We start from the raw sequence: 20,148 nt of genomic DNA on the forward strand, positions 1-20,148 counted from the left end.
CAGATAGAGGAAGACAAGGCATTTTTTTTAAAACACAGTTATCGTCAGTGATGGAGTTACATTTCATATCAGTGCACAGTGGTCCAGACACCCTCCAAACCTGGCTAAAGCCTCAAAAGTCAAAATTATTACATATATGAAAGACCTTACAGATTTAATAAAGAAAGACGTAAGGTTTGCAGAAATAGGTAGGTTTTCGTGCCTGGACCACTGTGCAGTGGCATGGTAAACACCCACAACTGTAGAATCTGGGGCAGCGGAAACCAGATCAAACAGGTTCAGGTCAAACATTGAACGTTCGTGACAGTTCAAAGGTATATGTATTTTGTGCTCTTAGCAAATTTAAAGCATACTGTCCTTATTTCTTCGTGGAGAACGCTGTCAGTGTTATCGTGTATCTTGATATGTTAAAAAATGTTTTAATTCCACAGATAGATGAAGACGAACAACAACAAGACGTGACCTATTACTACCTGCAAAACGACGCAACGGCTCATTTTAACGCCGAGATTTCCTTGATATTTGCTTCCCACGTCGGTGGATTGACTGTGCAAGTCCAATTGCATGGCCTCCTCGCTCCATGTATGGGCACTATGGATTTATTTAAGTTGGGTTTTGTTAAGGATCGAGTGTATGTTCCGCCCTTACCAGACAATCTTGCAGACCTGAGAAATCGGAACTACGCTGCCGTTGCAGAAGTTACGCCCGATTAACTGGAACGAGTGTGGGAAGAAATTGAATTCTAGTAGGATGTTCGCCGCATCACCAACTGCAATCACATCGAACCAAAATGAGACTTTTATGTTAAACTTGCAGTGTTTTGCTACAAATTGACACCTTTCTCGTTCCTGTAAGAAATCACAGGTCGCGTCCAAAAGTGCGAAGTGCACACTTCCAGCACACACGTTCTAAGTCTACACATAGAGTGCACTGCACACTAGACAGTGTACACCTTGTCAAATTAACTTTTGATCCACACTTCGTTCCAGCGCCTCATCGTGGTGGAATATGGAACATTGATAACAAAAGAAGGGAGAATTTCACGTGATAGAAAATATAGTTTTTTTTTTTTTTAGATGAATGACTTTCCAGTTATTTTAAAGATAAATATATCGTACAAATTGACAATATGAGGCAACCATAAAATGACTCAAGAGTTTCTTTCATGTATGACATCAACTTTGACGTAGCCTACTTGCAAATATTTGTCATTTCAGATCTCTTAGGCGCAGATTATCAAGAGCGGAGCGTAAAGGTAATAACTATATACATATTGTGCTGTGTTCATAACAAATTCGTAGCTGCATAAAAATTAGTGGCGATGTTCTGTTTTATTAGACATGCTTGCGTGAGAGAATATTTATTAATCCATCGAGAGGATCCATCCAATCCATAGTCGTTTCATAGTGTAATGGGATTATATGATTATGAGACATTTGTGAAATCTTTGATAAATGAAAATTTTGACCTGTATTTCACTTTTGATTAGCTGTAGAAAATGCAAAATGTATGGTAATTGGCATATTACGGTCCCTCACACAGATCAAGTGCAATGAAATTCGGTAGTTTTGAGAGGAATTTGTTTAGAATCACAACTGAGAAATTAGCCTATCTACCTACGAATTAACATTTGCAGCTATAGCTGTAGCCATAGAGTAATAAACAATCTAGATATTTACTATTCTATGGTAAAGCTTAAAATTTTTCATATGACATTAAAGTTTGTAATTTAAGTGAAAATTGTTCCATTACTGATAGTCTAATTTTCACGATTAAACTACATAAATCATATAATATTTTAACCACAAAATTTATATCACACACAAAAGTCTTTAAATTTACATTTTAAGGACAAAATGTCTTTATATCATTATATTATTAAAGAAATCATCTGATTGCTTTCCCTACACTATTTTAAAATTCTATTGTATACTCAGAAAACATAACATAAATACGTTTGTTATTTCTGTAACATTTTACTATTCCACTCATAAAATCACTAATATGTATATTTATTAAGTAAATTATTATAAGGTCAGTTCACAAAAATATTAACCTCAACAAAAATATTAAAAAATATGCCTTTTAAACTTTTATTAGGTAATTTTGACTAGGGATACGCACGAGACGAGTCGAGACAGGATTTTCTTGACAAAATTCGAGTCGAGATACGGCTCTTCTAATAGAGAAATATACATTTTTCGAGTCGAGACATCACTTTTACAGCACATTTTCGAGACGAGACAGCCACAAATCTTGTCTCTTGCGCATCCCTAATTTTGATAATTTTGTTTTTCTTACTATGAGGTACCTCCATGTTTAGCACACAAGTGTACTAACTTAGTGTACATTCTCTCGCACTACACACTATGAGTTGGGGTGTGAGCTTGGACCTTTTGACGCACAGTAGGTGACATCAGTTCCGGAAATATGTGCACTTCGAATGCGCACTTTTATCTTTTAGACACGGCCCACATATACGCTCTTTCAGAGGCTCCGTCAGTCAAATTCATTGAACTACACATTCACAGTCTCACTTTTAAGCAAAAATATCTAACATAGAAGGCAGGGGTGCCCACAAGGGGGGATTATGACGCAAACTGCGTCATTGAAATATTTGGGGGGGTTAAAAATCTATATAAATATGTTTGAAGGGGTGTAAAAATTAATCGAATAGATTTTTTTAAATGGAAGAACACCTATGAATAGACAATTGCGGGGGGGGTGCGTCATGGACATAAGGGGGGGCACCACTGTAGAAGGCTTCCTTAAGGTTCAACGATAATCTCAGAAAGACCATTTCCCATAAATGATTGTTTAATGTACAGAGTCGATTTCCTGAAAAGAAGTACTTATATGAATGCAATTAATTTATGTATTTATTCATACAATTAATCTGCATCAAAAGTTGAGTTGATGTTGAGTTTAACGTCCCGTTCAGCAGCGAGGCTATATGAGACGTGGACCTACTGATTAACGTGGAATCCGAACCACATGAGCTCCCGCCGGGAATCGAATGCATCAGAAGAGATACAGAAACGTTTGCTAGTAATTAAGTTTGTTATGTATGAAGAAATAAATTTTTGTGTCCTGTCACTGCATTGTAAATCGCTCCTAGGGATAGTCTTAGAGACGTTTAACGTTCAGTCTTAGATCTGAAGATAGAAAATTTTATTTCGTCTTGTTTCTATAAAATTATTTGGGGTGTGTGAAAAATCAAACATGTGTGGGAAATTTTATCTCCTTAAGGGAAATTTGGAAGTATGTACCTGGCATCACTAGCGAACTAAAAACCACCTCGTGGCAGCTGGCAGCAGTTGGAGTCTAGAGAAAGGAGTAGTTACCATGTTGTGATTTTCAAGGATTTACTAAGAATTAGCTTACTTTCTCAAGATGTCTCATTTGTTTCAGACTGAAAAGGTGCAGTACACCTGCACTTGTGGCTGTTTGAGGCCTATTTCAAGAATATATTTTTGTAGACATTGTTTGAAGATTAGGTGTGGTTACTGCGTATCGCATGAGGTAAATTTACTCGCTTGATAAATATAGTATCTTTAATTACTATCTTTAATATATTTTAAGGCATATTTTTGGATTTGAGGTATCAGAATATTTTGCTTAAATTTCGTACTTCCAAGAATTTCTCTCTCTCTCTCTCTCTCTCTTTTTCTCTTTCTGGTATGTTTTGTACGAGGGGCCCAGAAGCACGTAAAACACACACAATTTACAGGAGAAACGAGTGATGCAAGTACTTAGACGTAACATAACGTAATCAAATCTTACCTAAACTAACGTAATGTTAATAGAAATAAGCGAAATTCTATCTATCATTTTTTGGAAAATTATGCGGGACTCCTAAACTAATATAACAAACTGAACTAACCTAACGTAACCTAAACTAGCCTAACCTAACTTAAACTAATCAACCCTACCCTAAACTTACCGAATGTGAACAGAAATTACCAAAATTGTAACATTTTTTAGAGAAAGGAGCTGGGCCCCTTCTGAACATAGACCATATATATATATATATATATATATATATATATATATATATATATATATATATATATATATATATATATATATATATATATATATATATATATATATATATATATATGGGTCAGGTCAGTTTAGGTTATGATTTTTGGATTTAGGACCAGAATTCTTTCTTCCTATATTTTCTGTTTTTGATGGTTTAGGCTAGGTTAGGTTAGTAATTACCCTTACGTAACATCAACTCATTTCTCCTGTAAACTTTTTTTTTTTTTTTTAACCTGATTTTGGACCTCCGGATCCGAAACTATCACGATATTAAATAGTGGACAGAAAAAAAACCGAAACATAAAATTAATAGATGTATAATTACACATTTTGGCACACCACTCGAAATTATTGTTGAAAAATTATAGTTCTTTTACTAATTTCGTGTGGAAGAAATTACTGGACCCCTTAACGGAACATTGACCCTAATTTCTTATTCTCAATAAGATTTCCACTGAGCGACATTACATTATTCCGTTTAGCATAAATTACATTCAAGGAGGCCGCCAGAAGTAATTTCTGAAAAATTTTGTTTTACGATTTGCTTATAAATATGGTGTCCAGATCTATGGTATACGAACGGTAGTGCAAAAATCAAACCCCTGTGCTAAATGGCCACTAAAGACCACAAATGCTATCGAACTGAGTCCTGGCAGGGTGAAGTTAATGGGTCTGCGACAGGGCGTTTGCAACTGTGCTTTTAGTTTCAAAGTAGTCGCCATTAACTGGTAAAGCAATTTTGTCCACCAGTATACATTAAGCACTACTTCCATATATTGGCCAAGTTTATTACACCTTCACGGCAAGATTCTAGAACACAGGTCCCCTTTCTCATTGAGCTATAATAAAGACAGAAAACAACGTGCCCTGCGGGGCTCTAACCCGCCTTCACTTGCTGACGCTCGCTCGGCAATACTATGTGAATTAAATATTAAACTTGGGTACAGAAAGGAACCAACTTACGTATTAACCTACATGGGGGGACCTGTGTTCTAGAACCCTCCCCACCTTTACCATAGATAGGATGCAACAAGTCTCCGATGAATTTCACAAGATTTCGCGTTTTCTGCCTGTGAGATCCGAGTCACATCTCTTATGTTACGATGAGCTGGATTTGCTATGACACAATCATTATCGCAACTCATTAGACTTAGTGCCAATTGCTCCCTGATACAACTTCAAGCTGCTGTCAACCTCCATTTGTAAGCGTCGAATATGTAAGTGACTTCTCTGAAGCATATGCGAAGACGGTGTTTTCTTTTCGAATGAAACACGTAAAATTGGTTTTTCAACACTGCAAAGGCTGACTGATGAAGAAGCCTTATTACTTAAAAATACAAATATATAATTTGGCTTTCACGAATTCAAAATATGGTAGTTTTGGAGTGGGTGTTTTTCTTTCTTTAACCTGCTGAATGTAGAAGCACGAAACTTACTATATGTGGGGCTTTTTGATAAATAGAAAGAACATTTGAAAGAGAGGGAGAAGAAAATTTACGTGGGTAATAGTATACAAGAGGACCTCATTATGTCCAGTGCACGTGCATACTTCCTACTGTTGCACTACGTATGAAAATGATTTTATTACATGTAGAAGTGGTAATAGAACACGCAAGAGACCCAGATCATGTTGTATTCACACTCCAATATGAAGTGTGAGTACAACATGATCTGGGTCTCTTCCGTGTTCTATTACTACTTCTACATGTAATAAAATCATTTTTATACATAGTGCAACAGTAAGAAGCATGCACGTGATATGCGATATGTGTTTCAAATGCCCCACATATACTCATACAAAATGTACAAGGGCACATTATTATTCTTCGCATACCATATAAAAAAAACACATTCTTAGAAGAACATCTGTAAGTACAAGGGCCATTTTAAGAATGCAATAAAAATTAGGGAGGGAGTACCAAGCGAAAAAGCGCACATATAGCCCGAAGTACAAGGGCTATATTATTGTTAATCACGAAATATAAAGGTGTGGAAAAGTTAATGCCTACAATGACCTACTCAGCAACATAGAAATGCTTACCGCCAACGTGCTGAAAGTTTAATACATTAAACTATCAATCAACAGAAAAAATCACTTATTATCTCCAATACAAGATCTGCAATACAAGATTTTAAAGCACAAATATAAAAAAACATTAAGATCGCACATTTACTTCACGATCCACGCACTTTACTTACTTACACGTTCAAATATCACCATTTTCATCTTCTTCCTACCGTACTGCCACCTGCAGAACACAAAGCACAAGCTCCGTCAATATACGCAGAACCAAAACAACAAAAATGGCACCCCCATGTAGGCGGAACCTCTGTGTAGAACTGCAGGACGTTATACGGCCCGCAAGAAAATCCCGAAAATGCAAATTACCAATAAGCGAAAGAAAGAAAAAAAAAAAAAAAAAACGCGAGCTCAGAAAAACCTCTACGGAATGAGCCCAAACCTTCACGAAACAACCCTTGAAAACAACCCTTCAAAAATCGGTAATCAATCACGGTAGACCTGCTACTACTGCATACAACTCTCAAACAGTTGAAGAGAGTTCACCGAGCATCAAAATAAACAAGTTGTACGATCCCAAAAGTGAAATACATACGTCGTTCTTTATAGTCGTACCACCACAAAAGTGAACGACACTCGCTTTTTTACCCCATTTTTAAGTTCCTAGATGTTCAGTGAATAATCTGTAAAAGACTGCACTTCGTGCGTCCTCGGGAAGTAACGAGGCACTGTCGTATACTATATCCTTTACGTGTATATACTAAAGGTATCCATAATGTGAATGTTGGACGTAAAAGGAGGACATTTGTTATAGGGTCTACTTCGTTTATACATTAGGTATCTCACCAACAGTTGCATGTATATCGGAGATTTCTCCTAGAAATGGAAGAAAATTATAATATTATTAAGTTGTTGGATATAAAGGGATGTAATAATAATATAGATTAACTACTTATTTAGTATCTAATTGCTAAGTAATTAAGTTGAACATTTATTTCAATTACGTTTTTCTTTTGACTGATGCCAGGTTAGGCTGTAGATTGAGAACTACAGGGTGGACCAAAAGTAGGTATACACCCGTGATTTGATAAAGTATATCATTCTAGTTTATAGGTTTATTTGCTTCGGCTCTTCCGAACTTAAGATGTAAGTAAAAACACATTAAGAACAAATAATAAAGAAACTAAGTCTACCTGATGGATAACAATAAGAAATGGTATAAATTTCAATCAGCTGATCATAACGGCACTGTATACCTACTTTCGGGCCACCCTGTATTTCGGTAACACCAAGTCTTGACAAAACCTTTAAATTTTGCATATTTAGATTTGAAATGTACAAGGGGATTCAAAATATCTGTGTAGATAATATAGTTACGTAAACTTTGTCACAAGTTGGAAGAATTTCTCGTTCTTCAAGTATGTAAATTGATCAGGAAGCAGACTTCGTAACATGGTGGTTAATGCACGAGCATGGTGATGTGGGAATCCGGGCTCGATTCTCGGTCAAAGTATTCTTTTCTTTTCTTTTACTTTTAAAAAAGTTAATATTATTGTATAAATGTATCGAATTATGTAAGAAGTGTTGGTATATATATATTTTTCTTTTTTTTATCATTATTTCAGGTTGATTCTCATTATTGTCCCAATTGTCTCGAAAATATGCCGTCAGCTGAAGCCCGACTGAAGAAAAATAGGTGTGTAGGGTTTATTGTTTATGATCATTATTTAGCATGTAGAACAGTGTACACTCAGTTACTAAATGATACGACTGACCTTATAGTACTAGTGTGTTATCCGGACGAAATAATTTCAAGATCCGCTGCTACTTTCATTCCAAGTACGAGTCTGTGAGTATGCTAAACAAATATGGTTATGGGGCCATGATTAACGTTAAATAAAACAAGGTCGTATATTGTCCGACCTACAATCGTGCCACTTACATGTACTGAAGAAATATGAAAAACTAGATAAATGTAACACAAGACATCACATAAGAGAATCACATGTAGATTTTACCATTTGTTTTGAACTTTATGGTCAGTTGCTCCAGTATTACGCCTCCTGGGCTTATGTATAATGTGAATGAATACTATCGAAATTACTTCGCATGGAATAATACACATTGACACTTCATGGTTAGTCATACCATTTAATTAAGAAAGATAAACCATACAGTTTCTGAATTTAAATGAAATGAAATAGTGGTTGTCTTTTATATCAGTATTTTATTGTTTACAATTTGTGATGTATTTAATCTGAAGAAGATGGTAGAATTAAAAAAAAAAAAAAAAAAAACACTGATTTAGAACATAGCATAGGTGAATTATTATTATTTACTTGCCATAATGAGTTTAAAGTTTGAAGAAAAACTGTATGCAGCGTTGAGCTTCTAAACGTAATAAATCGAATTGTATTATAGTTACACAGGCCAATGTGAGGTAAAGTAAGATACCCTACTCAAGTGATTCTTCATATTTACCTTGAATGCTGTTGAGAATGAGAGTCGGATTTGCACTCGGTTGTATATGGATCGTGATAACTAGTGTTTGTGAATAAAGTAGGTATGGCAGCTTCATTGCACAGCCTTCTGATGGCCAAAATCATGTTCTCTTTCGTAATCTTTGAACACGTCGCCTCGTGCTAATAGGCTATCGCCGTTATTACTTACTACTTACCGTTATTCTTTTTTTTTTCTCTTGATAATATTTCGTACGAAGGAATGAAGTATTTCTTCATGTGTAAAACTACGTACAATTTGTTAAACTGTTCTGTGGAAGCGCATCAGGTACGATCAACAAATAACAATCGACTTGGAACCAAACTATTTGGAAACCATGTTTTCTAAGACCAGGGGGCAAAATTTCCGGTAGCTAGTTGCCACTGGCGACTAGAAATTTAGAGCTGGCGACCAGTGTTTAGTATCAGTGGTTTCTGCTTAAACTCACAGGGTGGGCAGTTTGTTTCGTACTACAGTAATTGTCACTAAATGAGAGAAAACACGGAACGTGAAGTCTTCACAACGGACATGAAAGTGAAGTCGTCACAACGTTGTAATTCTCTTCTCCTTTCCCATCCTGATAGACACTGAAACTGTCTGACACTGAAAATGATTTACAGTCAAAAATTTATTACGAAATTTCTAAATTTGCTTCCAATCGCCACACTTTGTGCAGCTTTACCTTTGAGTACTGCTTCATGTTAGAGAGGCATCAGCAGTCTCAACAGAGATAAGACTGCCTACAGGAATTTACTGAAGACTGACAAACTGGATGATCGGGACAGAACGTTTGGGCGCGAAGCCGTTTAGGCGCCAGACGTTTGGGCGCGAGGTACATAGTAAAAGTCACAATTTACGAAATATAAAGTAAGCTAGGCACTGAAAACTAAGCGCGAATCAAGATATATACATTTCCTACACTTCTATCTTTATCTTACCTCATTTATCTATCTATTTTCTATCTTATTTATTCATCTTAATTAAATAGTTTAATGTGTTTGTGGCATTTGTTGCCTAACCTCGTCATGGATTGATTTTTCGCTTGTTCACGATTCTTGTACTTCTGATCTAATGTTGATCTAATTTTTAAGAAAGCTAGGAAATGAAGGAATCAGACGAACTGTTAATAATTTTCTTAATGTTAATTAAAACATATTGATTTAATTTTTGTATTTTTTAAAAAAGTTAATAATTACATACTTATGAATATTAAAATTTGCTTTCTTTCATATTAGTTTGCCAAACTCTTCTCTTCTCTTAAGTCCAATAAAGAACTACCAATAAAAGATTCCGCGCACTCGAGTTAAGAGAAGTGGCCCCGTGCAGCGTAGTCGCTAACTCTCTCGCCTTCTGTGCGAGCGGTCCAGGGTTCGATTCCCGGTAGGGGCACTCGGTCAAAAAAGTGTAACACGCTCTTTCAGGCCGGCCATCCTGAATGAGGTTTTCCTCATTCACACCAGGCAAATGCCGGGGTGGTACCTAATTTATAGGTCCAGGCCACTTCCTTCCTTCCTTTCCTTTCCCCGGATAGTGTGTCCCCTCAAACGTGACGGGCTAAATGGTCTTACATGCCGAGAGCCCAGACATCTAAAACTCCTAAATCCTAATCGAGTTGAGGTAAAGCTGTTAATACAGGGTGTCTAAGACATTGAGTTTGGGAACTGTAGTATGCTGTATTTCTGGTATCACTTTTTTTTATTAACATTCCAATATAAAAATAAAAACTTAACACATTTTTTTTCGTCCCATTGTAAGCATTTAATCTGCACTAAAGAAAGTGGCGAAAGGAAAGAAAGAACGATTTCAAAGTGAAAAATAATAGTTAAGTGTACATATATTGGTCATTTAGCCGCTAGAAATGTGTTTGACATTCACACTTATTGCATAACTACAGTAGAAGTTTTTTAATAGAATAGCCTTACTATGTACGTAATGCAGTCAATCATATCTAGTCTGGTCTATACTTACCTTTGGCTTGAAAAAGTTATCAAATAAAAAGCATACTTAACTTTGGTTGAAACTTAAATTTACAAACTTTAATTGTTAATTCAGTTTTTAGAATTTTCAAATTTCAATATTTCTAGTATGTGAAACGAAATCCAGTATAATTCAAGGACTTCCACTACAGTAGACACCTTGTGATATCTTGATTCGAACTTAGTACTCAGCGCCTAACATAATGACTTCTTAATTTAACTTGCGCCCAAACGTCACGTACCGTAGATGATTTGCTGACAATCTCCATCAATGGCCCTTTATTTAAGAACTTTGATCCGAAAACTGTAATCGACAGCTGATACTTAGTGCAGAGAGAGAACGTAACACAAACGTGAAGTGTTAATGTAAGATATTTTTTAACATGTATATGAATTGTCCGATTCAGAACTATTGCCCTGAATCTAATTGTCTGGGTTTGAAATTTAATGCCCTGATGTAATCTCTTTGCCAAAGCAAAGGCCGGGGAGGGGGGGAGGGGGCTCTCATAATTTGTACGTAAGAGATACTGGCAACAGTCATTTTTAAATTTGTCTTTTTATTTTTGTGCCCTGTCTGAGACTTTTTTTCGTACTTTCGATGATATTATAATAAAGGCATACCATCCAAAGAATATTAACTTTTTTGTTCCTTTATATTATTATAGAAATACTTAAGTTTAGTTTCTGCTCGATTAGAAGTAGAAAAGATCTTTGTAATGCTTTCCATTCAAACTATTCAAAAAAATGAGTGTATGCCCCTGGTTATGTCCTTAATACTAAAGTTTCGCTGCACTTTCAAATGTTCTGTATCCCAATTCACCCTGTGAGCTCCCTTGACTGTGGATAACGTACGCGTCTTTGGCGCGGGAAATCTGGGTTCGGTTCCCGGTGGGAGCTTGTATGTTTCGATCCTACGTAGATCCACGTCTATACAACCGCGCTGTTGAAAGGGACTCTAAACCTAAAATCAAATCAATTCGCGCTGTATAGCAGTTTGCAGACAGAGCCGGACAAGTTTCAAAAATTGATACATTGAATGAAACATATACTAAGATATATAGCCTAATGTAATATGAAGCATAATATAATGAATATAAATTGTTTTGCGAAACTGAGTTAACAACCTTCTGTTCTGATGGCAAGGAATCTGTGATTATAAATTAATTCACGGCTGTTCACATTATGAACTGCTATGATTATTTTTCTTTGTATGAGATTCAGAAAACCTGTAGAGCAGAAGACGTGGTTTTTAAATGCGGTGCTTACATATTGTTTAACAAGTATCACTGTGTGAACTCTTGGATAATTACAGGTATAATTACATCGTTTCACTCCAGAGTACCAGATTTTATTCGATCGTAGTAGCAGAGAAAATAATCATTATGTACAATAATCGAATGTAACACGAAGTTAGCTATTTTTATTCTATTGTAACTTTTTGCGAGTGAGATGACAAACCAAATACATTCTCGTAGTATTTACTAATGGACGCTATTTCATGAACAAGTGGGCACTCAACTATTTATTTATAACTTTCGTACTCTTTAAAACGTGGTAGCTTAACGATGAGAGAAGATGTTACATTTTAATTCGTGCACTTCCACCTTAAAATTGACTTATTTCTAAACAGTGATATTTTGCCATCTCTCTCTCTCTCTCTCTCTCTCTCTCTCTCTCTCTCTCTATATATATATATATATATATATATATATATATGGTGGTGTGTGGAATTTTGTATCATTGTTCCTCCAAAACATGCTCCAGTTCCTTAAGGGATGCTGGTGGAGGGTAATGTGACCGAACACGCTTTTCTAACTCAGACCACAATGGCTCAATGATGTTCAGATCTGGTGATTGTGGGACCCAGGGGAGGTGTGATAGCTCCTGGTCATGCTCCTCAAACCATGATTTCACAGTGTTTGCAGCGTGACAGGGTGCCAAATCATCTTGGTAGATGCCATCACCATCAGGGAACAATATTTGGACCATGGGTAGAACCTGGTCCCCCAAAATGGCCTCATACGCCTTGGCATTTATCATTCCATGCAGGGATATGATGGGACCTGCAGAAAACCACTATATCACTGCCCATACTGTAACAGAATCACCCCTATGCTTTACAGTTGGGAGCAGACAGTCTGTATCATAGGTAACCGACTAAGAGTAACGCGACTGAGCGAATGTTAAAAAAAAAGTCTGTATCATAGGCCTGCGACGGTGTTCTCCATACGTAAACACGACCGGTTGTTGGAAACAAGGTGAAAGTCGATTCATCGGACCACATTACGTGTTTCCACCGCTCATGAGTCCACGCCTTGTGGTCCTTGCACGACTGGATATTCCTCTTCGCATTTACTGCTGTGACCAGGGGTTTGGCGATAGCGGCCCTGCCATGAATTTTCATTTTATGAATTTTCCGTCGCACTGTTTTCAATTAAACCGGATCTGTAGGCCGGAATTGAGTTTAGACGTAATTTTCATTGCAGTGGTCTTGTTTTTATCTGCTACAATCCGTTTTAATGCCCTCCGGTCGCTTTTTGACAGGATTGTCTTTCGATCACTGTTGTGCTTTGCAGACGTCGTTTGCCCATGAATTGTGTATGCCCTTGTGACATTCGACACAGTGCCTTTCGATACCCCCACAATGTTCGCCACTGTTACCACTGAAGCTCCAACCAGAGGGGCACCAACGATCATGCCTCTATGGAAGTTTGTCAGGTAGCCCGTTTTACCACACCACGACACACACAGGTGAACTGCTGACGGAAGAGGAAGGTCCACCTGACACATTGAAAACAACAAACGATCGGCAACCGCAACACGTGTTGTACAATGGTGGAGGGCCAAACTTAACGTGTCCTGTATGAAGTGTTTTTAGATTTTTTGTATATATATATAATGTAGCATCAGCGTAAATATCCGCTTATTGCGTTCTGTACTTTCAGACGCGTGGGTATGTATATATTCCCTCTACCTTGATTTTAAGATGTTCTACTATAGCCCATGAATCAATGATTATATCTTTATATACGGCTGTTCACATTATGATGTGCTGTGATTATTGATTATATGTATGAGATTCTGACGGCTGTGGAGAACATTTTTCTAAACTACAGTGTAATCAGTCTCGAGTTTTTGTGTTGGCCGTTGTCTAAAAGTCAAAATAGGTACAAGACTTTCAATAAATAACCGGAAATATGTTTTTGCTGAATACTTATTACGAGCATCAAAATAACTATTTTTCCGCATGTTGTCCTTCTTCCTCCCTAATTCAGTGCATCTGCAGACAGAAAAATTATGGACGTATGCGTAACCACCACTGGACTTCCACGTTATTCTGGATCTTCAATCCACTTAGTGCATGTTTAGATGGGTCCAAAGGTGTGGATATTTGAACTCAACTTTTATCATCAGTGACAATGCGATGCATAAATGCTTCACTATGAATTTCATGCAGACTTAAAGCTCCCTGTACACATCGACATGTCTATATCTTTTCCGATGAATTCATCTCGCATATACTTTGCTGAACCTCAGAACACCATGAACGATATGGTGGACTGATCTGGGAAACTATTTCTCATTTAGTAACTTATAATCAGAGGTTCCAGTGTTAGTTACATTAAATCTCATTAGAAGAGTCTATATTTGTTATATCATTATTCTTTTAACTTTTAAAAAATACATTACATCACTACTTTCATACTTAAATCTCAATTATGAACAACGTCCAAAAATTCTAACTCCTTTAGCTATGCCATACGGCATTTAGTGATTTTTTTTTTTTTTTTTTTAACTGAGACGTTTGTCTTCGCTTTTAAAGAAGGTATAAGGAGGTAGTGACATAATGTATTTTTAAAAAGCTATAGAACAATGATGTATGCAAGATATGGACTTTCGTGATAAGATGAGCATGTTGTTTTGACGATACTAACATTGGAATTTTTGTAGCTTTGTGATTTGATATCGTCTGAATTATTTTTTATTAAGAGTCATCTTTTTACATATTCATAATTTTGAAATATAAGTTTATATCATAATCGTAAAATATTTCAAAAATTAGTATTTTGAGAATTAATTCATTACATTGTTATAGAGCCATTCCATGTGAAATCAACCAAATTTTCAGGGAATAAACCCTCGTCGTCTCAGAATTTGATGAAACGTGGTGTTCATGTAGGTCTCTGAGAGATGATCATGCACCAAATTTTAACTCTGTAGCTCCTGTAGTTTGAGCACACGGTGGTAAAAAAAAATGGGTTAGTTTAAGTACACTGTGGTTAAAAACCTGCAAATTTGATATTTTTTGTAGAATCTCGTTAGCTTCAATTAGTGCTAACGAAAAATAATATACCATTTTGAAGAGCAAAGAATAGGCTACAAGATATGACAAGAACATTTATTTGAAAATCAAAGATCATTTTCAGGAAATCCCGGGAAAATTTTGGATCAGTGGTATCTCAGAAACTGCCCATTTGATTTCTTTGAAATTGGGTACCAAGGTAGCCCCATATGTTCGGTATAAGTGTGCCAGATATCAACTTAGGCCAAGAATGAGCCTGGAGTCTGCAGTGATTTCCGTGTAACCATGTCGGGAGGGACACCTGGGGTACCAATGTGGCAACTTGCCAATTTGTCAGTACTGGTGAAGTAAGGTGTAACTGACCTAGCAGTAATGTTTTTCTGGTGCAATCTGTAATTCAGTAATCCTGGATCTTAGGAACATTTCATTATCAATTGTAGTACATTTCATCGACCTAAATGTGTGAACATTCTGGCAGGTTCGTTACCTATATAAAAGCAGAGAACATTGAATATAATATAATTGAACATTGAATTGAATAACAAAAAAAATATAATATAAACGAAGAAAAATGAGCAATGTAGAAGAGAGGAGTCGCTAAAATTAATTCTCTTTTAACGAGGGCGATTACTAAACATCACCTACTAATTGAAATCTTGATTATGTTCCAATAAAGTAAATTTCAATAAACTTTCTTGTTATTGTTAATTATCCCATATCGGACTCCCGAAGAATCTAAACAACTTATTGACCGTGCCAATAGCGACTACTCTCAGTCATGACTCCGTTTTCTTTCATTCAGAAATAGAAAAGAAAGAGAAGAAAGTAGAAGGGTAAAAGAAGGAGGTAGGAAAAGAAGAAAGAAAAAGAAATAGGGTATTTTAATAACAAACAGATTACTGGATAATTCCGGAAATATAGTAAGAAGTCGAGAAAGTCCTCGAAAGATGAATCATTCTAAATGTTATTAACGACTAATCAATTTTGGAATGCTTCGGAATAGACACATGTTCCCTCATACCACCCAGACCTAGCTCCAGGCACCACGATCGTGGGGTTGCCCAGACCTAGATCTGGAAATGAGAAAAGTGAAATCATTCTTTGTACTGTTATTCCAACCGGTGATTGATAACCATCCAGCATCTGAACTCTGTTCTCTAGGATCGACCACACATATGAATTAGCCAAGGAAGAAAGAAAAAAAAATTCAAACTTATAAACTCAATATAAATTTAGGTATCGTATCAATAAGAATTTCAACTTCCTGGAAGAAAGATGTCGTATTTAGGCTCATCCTGCTATTTTTGTTTCACTCCTAGAGCCGATTTAAACCATTAGTAGCGGTCCTTCATGACCTAGGTTATTTACCTTAACACATATATTAAAACATGACACATATATTACAGATGTTAATATGACAAACGATATCACTAAAATTACTTAAATTAAATCTATCATGCATTCACACGCTCACTCACTCAGGACAGTATATATATGTTTAAAGGAAACCAACTAACTACAAAGATACAAATAGTTTATTACATTCATAGTGAAAAGGAAAATTAATTACAAAGAAAATCTTAAAAGCACAAGTTCTTGGTTATATATTAATAGAGTACATAGTGTTATATTTTAGTAAATTTTTATATATTCAATCATATTGACAAATGGGGAAAAAAATTAATTACATGTATTATATCTTAGGCATGCTAAAGCAAAATTATGACTTGCGACATACGCAAAGGAGACACTTATTTCACTTTTTAAAAAAAAAATGGACAAAGAGGAAAGAAAGAAAAAACTTTTAGGTGTATTAAGACTTATATGAGTCTCTACCTCACATTGAGCAATAAAATATTAATAATTTTGAGCGTTTAAATCACAAATCACGCACTACTCGTAGTGTCCAGAACATTTCGCTCCATATAACTTAGGTTGTATTTATATATATATCTCTATACATATATAACTATTGGTTTACAAAAACCATTCATCGACTATATTTAGTTTGTAACTCTTCGCAGTTTATATCTGCACTCGCACACTGCAATGTTTATACCCATCTAGGGATTTCGAAAAAATCACTTACGCCAGAGGATGTTTCTCCTCTTAGACAGTCCATTCACGAATTTATTAACTGAGTAATTTCAAGTTACTTATTTGTTCAACACTGGGACACGTCATGAGACCTTTCCTTTAGATCAACTTTTGTATATATGTATACATGGTTCGGATTTACAACGATCTTCCACAGGTGTACGGAGTGTGATGGTTTAAATTGAGGATAGAAAAAAAAAACTGGTCAAGTCACAGGATACATATGCAGGTGAGAAGGATTCAAGGTACACTTTCCACAATGGTTTTAGGTTGGTAGTTCAGAGGTAATATTCGTTATTATGTGGGTTACGTTTAGACCTGCCGTTACTTTTAATACATGCCATTACATAATTACAGAGGTTATCATTTACATCGATTCAGAAGAAAAGGAAAATTACTTGAGTGCACGGCGGTATTCTTGACAAAATCTACATTCCCATATTTGTCAGAAAACTTACTGGTAAACTATAGCTACCAATACACGTTTGGGGGGACAGACACGAGCGCTCTTACATATATTCATATAATACATTTAATATCATACTTTTACTTTAAAATCATATTCATATACTAAGTACATATACATTTCGACGTATTCATTTCTCTCTCTATATATATATATTTATAATAAATGCGCACACATTTAAATTAATCACCCCAACAATAATTTTTGAAAAGGTTGCAAGTACAAGAAAACAAATGACTTCCGACATTACATAAAAAAGAATTGATTTTTACCTGATACCGCGCATCTATGAATTTTTACTTTTATATAATCAATTCGTGCTTAAATAATGAAAAAAAAAAAACTTTGGTAGGCAGGCACGTGACACAGAGCATTCCTAAAGATATAATTAGATAACCTAAAATACAATTTCTGGGCCCAGGTTAACTACAAGGTAAACGAAAACCAAAACAGAAAGGAAAGTGACCAATGGATTAAAAAAAAACTTAAGAGAGACGACGGTGAAAGAACGTAATCGAAATGTCGTCAACTACGAAGTCTTTGTTCATTTCGGCGATAGGTCAAAATGTGATGGAGGACCCAATCATTATCTACTTTATCCATGAATCGTGTCTTGCAACGTCTCAGCCGGTAATTTCAGATCAGAGTTGTACGTTAAATAAATCATAAACAACAAGTTCAAAATCGGGGGGGGGGGGGGTGAAGGTTGAAAATTAAAAAAAAAATCTTGAAGTAAGAAAGAGACAAGAGAGAGAAAGCGGCGCCAACGAAAGGAGAAAGATTAAAGTACTACTCACTACACAGAAGAGTGATCGAATTTAAATATATAACAACTCATAGCCAAAATATTCACATATGCCGAAAGAGGGTGGTTTACATAAATACGTAAACTAGGAGGGAGGCCCTGCTGCCAAGGATGCAAGTTCTGTGTCCATCAGATCCCAATCTTACAAGAATTTGCTTGTAAGATTGAAATCCGATCCCCGTATCCGGCCCAGACCAGCAGGATAAAAGGAGAGGGGGAAGGGACCAGGTAACTGCGTCCCCAATTTTTAAATCTCTAAGTAAGGAAAAAAAAATATTCGACCCCTCAGAAGAACTAAGAAGGTTCAAGGACAGTAATGAAACTAGAGTAAAAGTAATAGCTAAGATATCTCTGACTAATGATTTGCCAAAATAATAAAAAAATTAAATAAACTGAATTTTGGATCGGTGATTTCTATGGCCAAACCTCACCGATAGCTCCCCTTCGCAGAATGCGCTAAATTCTGAGGCATCAATTAATTTCCATCACTATCTAGTTTGGAAACTAAGAAAAGAAAACGAAAGTACTCAAGGGGGGAGAGGTCGATGCCCGGGTACGGGATAATAAATTTCAATAATTAATTGTTTTGATTCTGTAACCCTGTCAGAGCTGTCGCCTCCATGAACATTGTAAGCTAGCCCGAGTAGGTAACGTGAAGGAAAAAAAAAAAATATCTCACGGAGCAGGATATTCTATTTTAAAACCGACCAGAAAATATAATTCACTACAGCCCTGTTGTATAACTACTACTGTCTTTTCATAATTTATTATTCAATATGTCTAGTCAGCGATTGTACGATGCTACCCATTCTATCAGATGGTATTACTATGGTTGATTATTATTATAACACATTAAACTACAAGGTATTACCATAGTCCGACTATATATCGCCCTCCGGTCCGCGTGATATTATGGTGCAGGGGTCAGAACCTGAGATGTTTGTAGCTACACGTATCTATTCAATATCTATATATCAACACGCGGCGAAGTATTCACTGGGCTACTATACATTTAACTATATGGGTGTCCTATCTTCTATATTCATATACTACAATATTCATATACTTCATATTCATATTCATATAATATTCATATCATCATTCTTTTCATTTACTACGACGCTATATTTTACAAACACCCTGTCTCCTCTATCTACGCCCAGCCTATATACACATTTCATCATAACACTTTAAAATCTATAGTCACTACAAACATTTCCCATTCCGATCACCGCACGACAACCTCACTCGAACTCAAGACTCTTTCACCACGCACACAATACTATGTAATACCTGGTAGCTTTATTAAGAACGAAAAAAAAAAAAAAATCCTACGTATGTTCACTGAAAATAGAATTATCCGCGATAATATTTAATTTTACGAAAATTCTGCAGCAACAATGAAATTCTGCAGCCACGAAGAAAAATGAACATTTAATATAATTTCAAAGCGAAGAACTAGCATCATATCGCCCGACTTCTGTTAAAAAATTACGTATTGTTTATTTACTTAAATATTTCAATTTCTAGACTAAGCAGAATGTTGTAATTTTCAGGATATATTAATTTTAGGTCACTTAACCTAACTGTACATCCATATGGGCTGTGAATTATACCTTCTAGGTTTTATTTCGAAAAGAAAGGTCAATTTCATGGAAACTAAATCACTAAGAACATCGACATGAGAATGACGGTTAGTACTGACTTTCGACACTAGAGGCTAGCGACGATATAATCAACCCTTGAACAACTGAATGTGACCTTGTACACGGAATTATTGTACTATATTACGTTCACTTTTAAATATTGTGTATGAGTTCACTTAATGACGGAATAATAAAAAAAAATTATCGCATAGCAAATACTACACTGTCCATATTTAATTATCTCACACACTCTTTCATCACTTAACTACCACTACCACTGATACTACAT

General features: G+C 35.8%; 1 protein-coding gene across 2 annotated transcripts in view; it reads left to right on the forward strand.

Moving 5' to 3' along the window:
- The first annotated feature begins 3,288 nt into the window (after nt 1-3,288).
- The window catches only part of DCTN4-p62 (dynactin subunit 4), a 59,451-nt gene continuing 42,591 nt past the window's right edge, over nt 3,289-20,148 (forward strand). Inside the window, exons 1-2 of one of the 2 annotated variants that reach the window (XM_081771644.1) lie at nt 3,289-3,522; nt 7,693-7,763. In XM_081771644.1, coding sequence (XP_081627770.1) covers nt 3,394-3,522; nt 7,693-7,763 — 200 coding nt within the window. In that variant the 5' untranslated portion in view covers nt 3,289-3,393. The remainder of the gene's footprint in view (nt 3,523-7,692; nt 7,764-20,148) is intronic. The other variant, XM_081771650.1, reaches the window with a different exon arrangement.

Source organism: Thermobia domestica, chromosome 1, assembly GCF_964235325.1.
Source record: "Thermobia domestica chromosome 1, izTheDome1.hap1.1, whole genome shotgun sequence".
NCBI lineage: Eukaryota > Metazoa > Arthropoda > Insecta > Zygentoma > Lepismatidae > Thermobia > Thermobia domestica.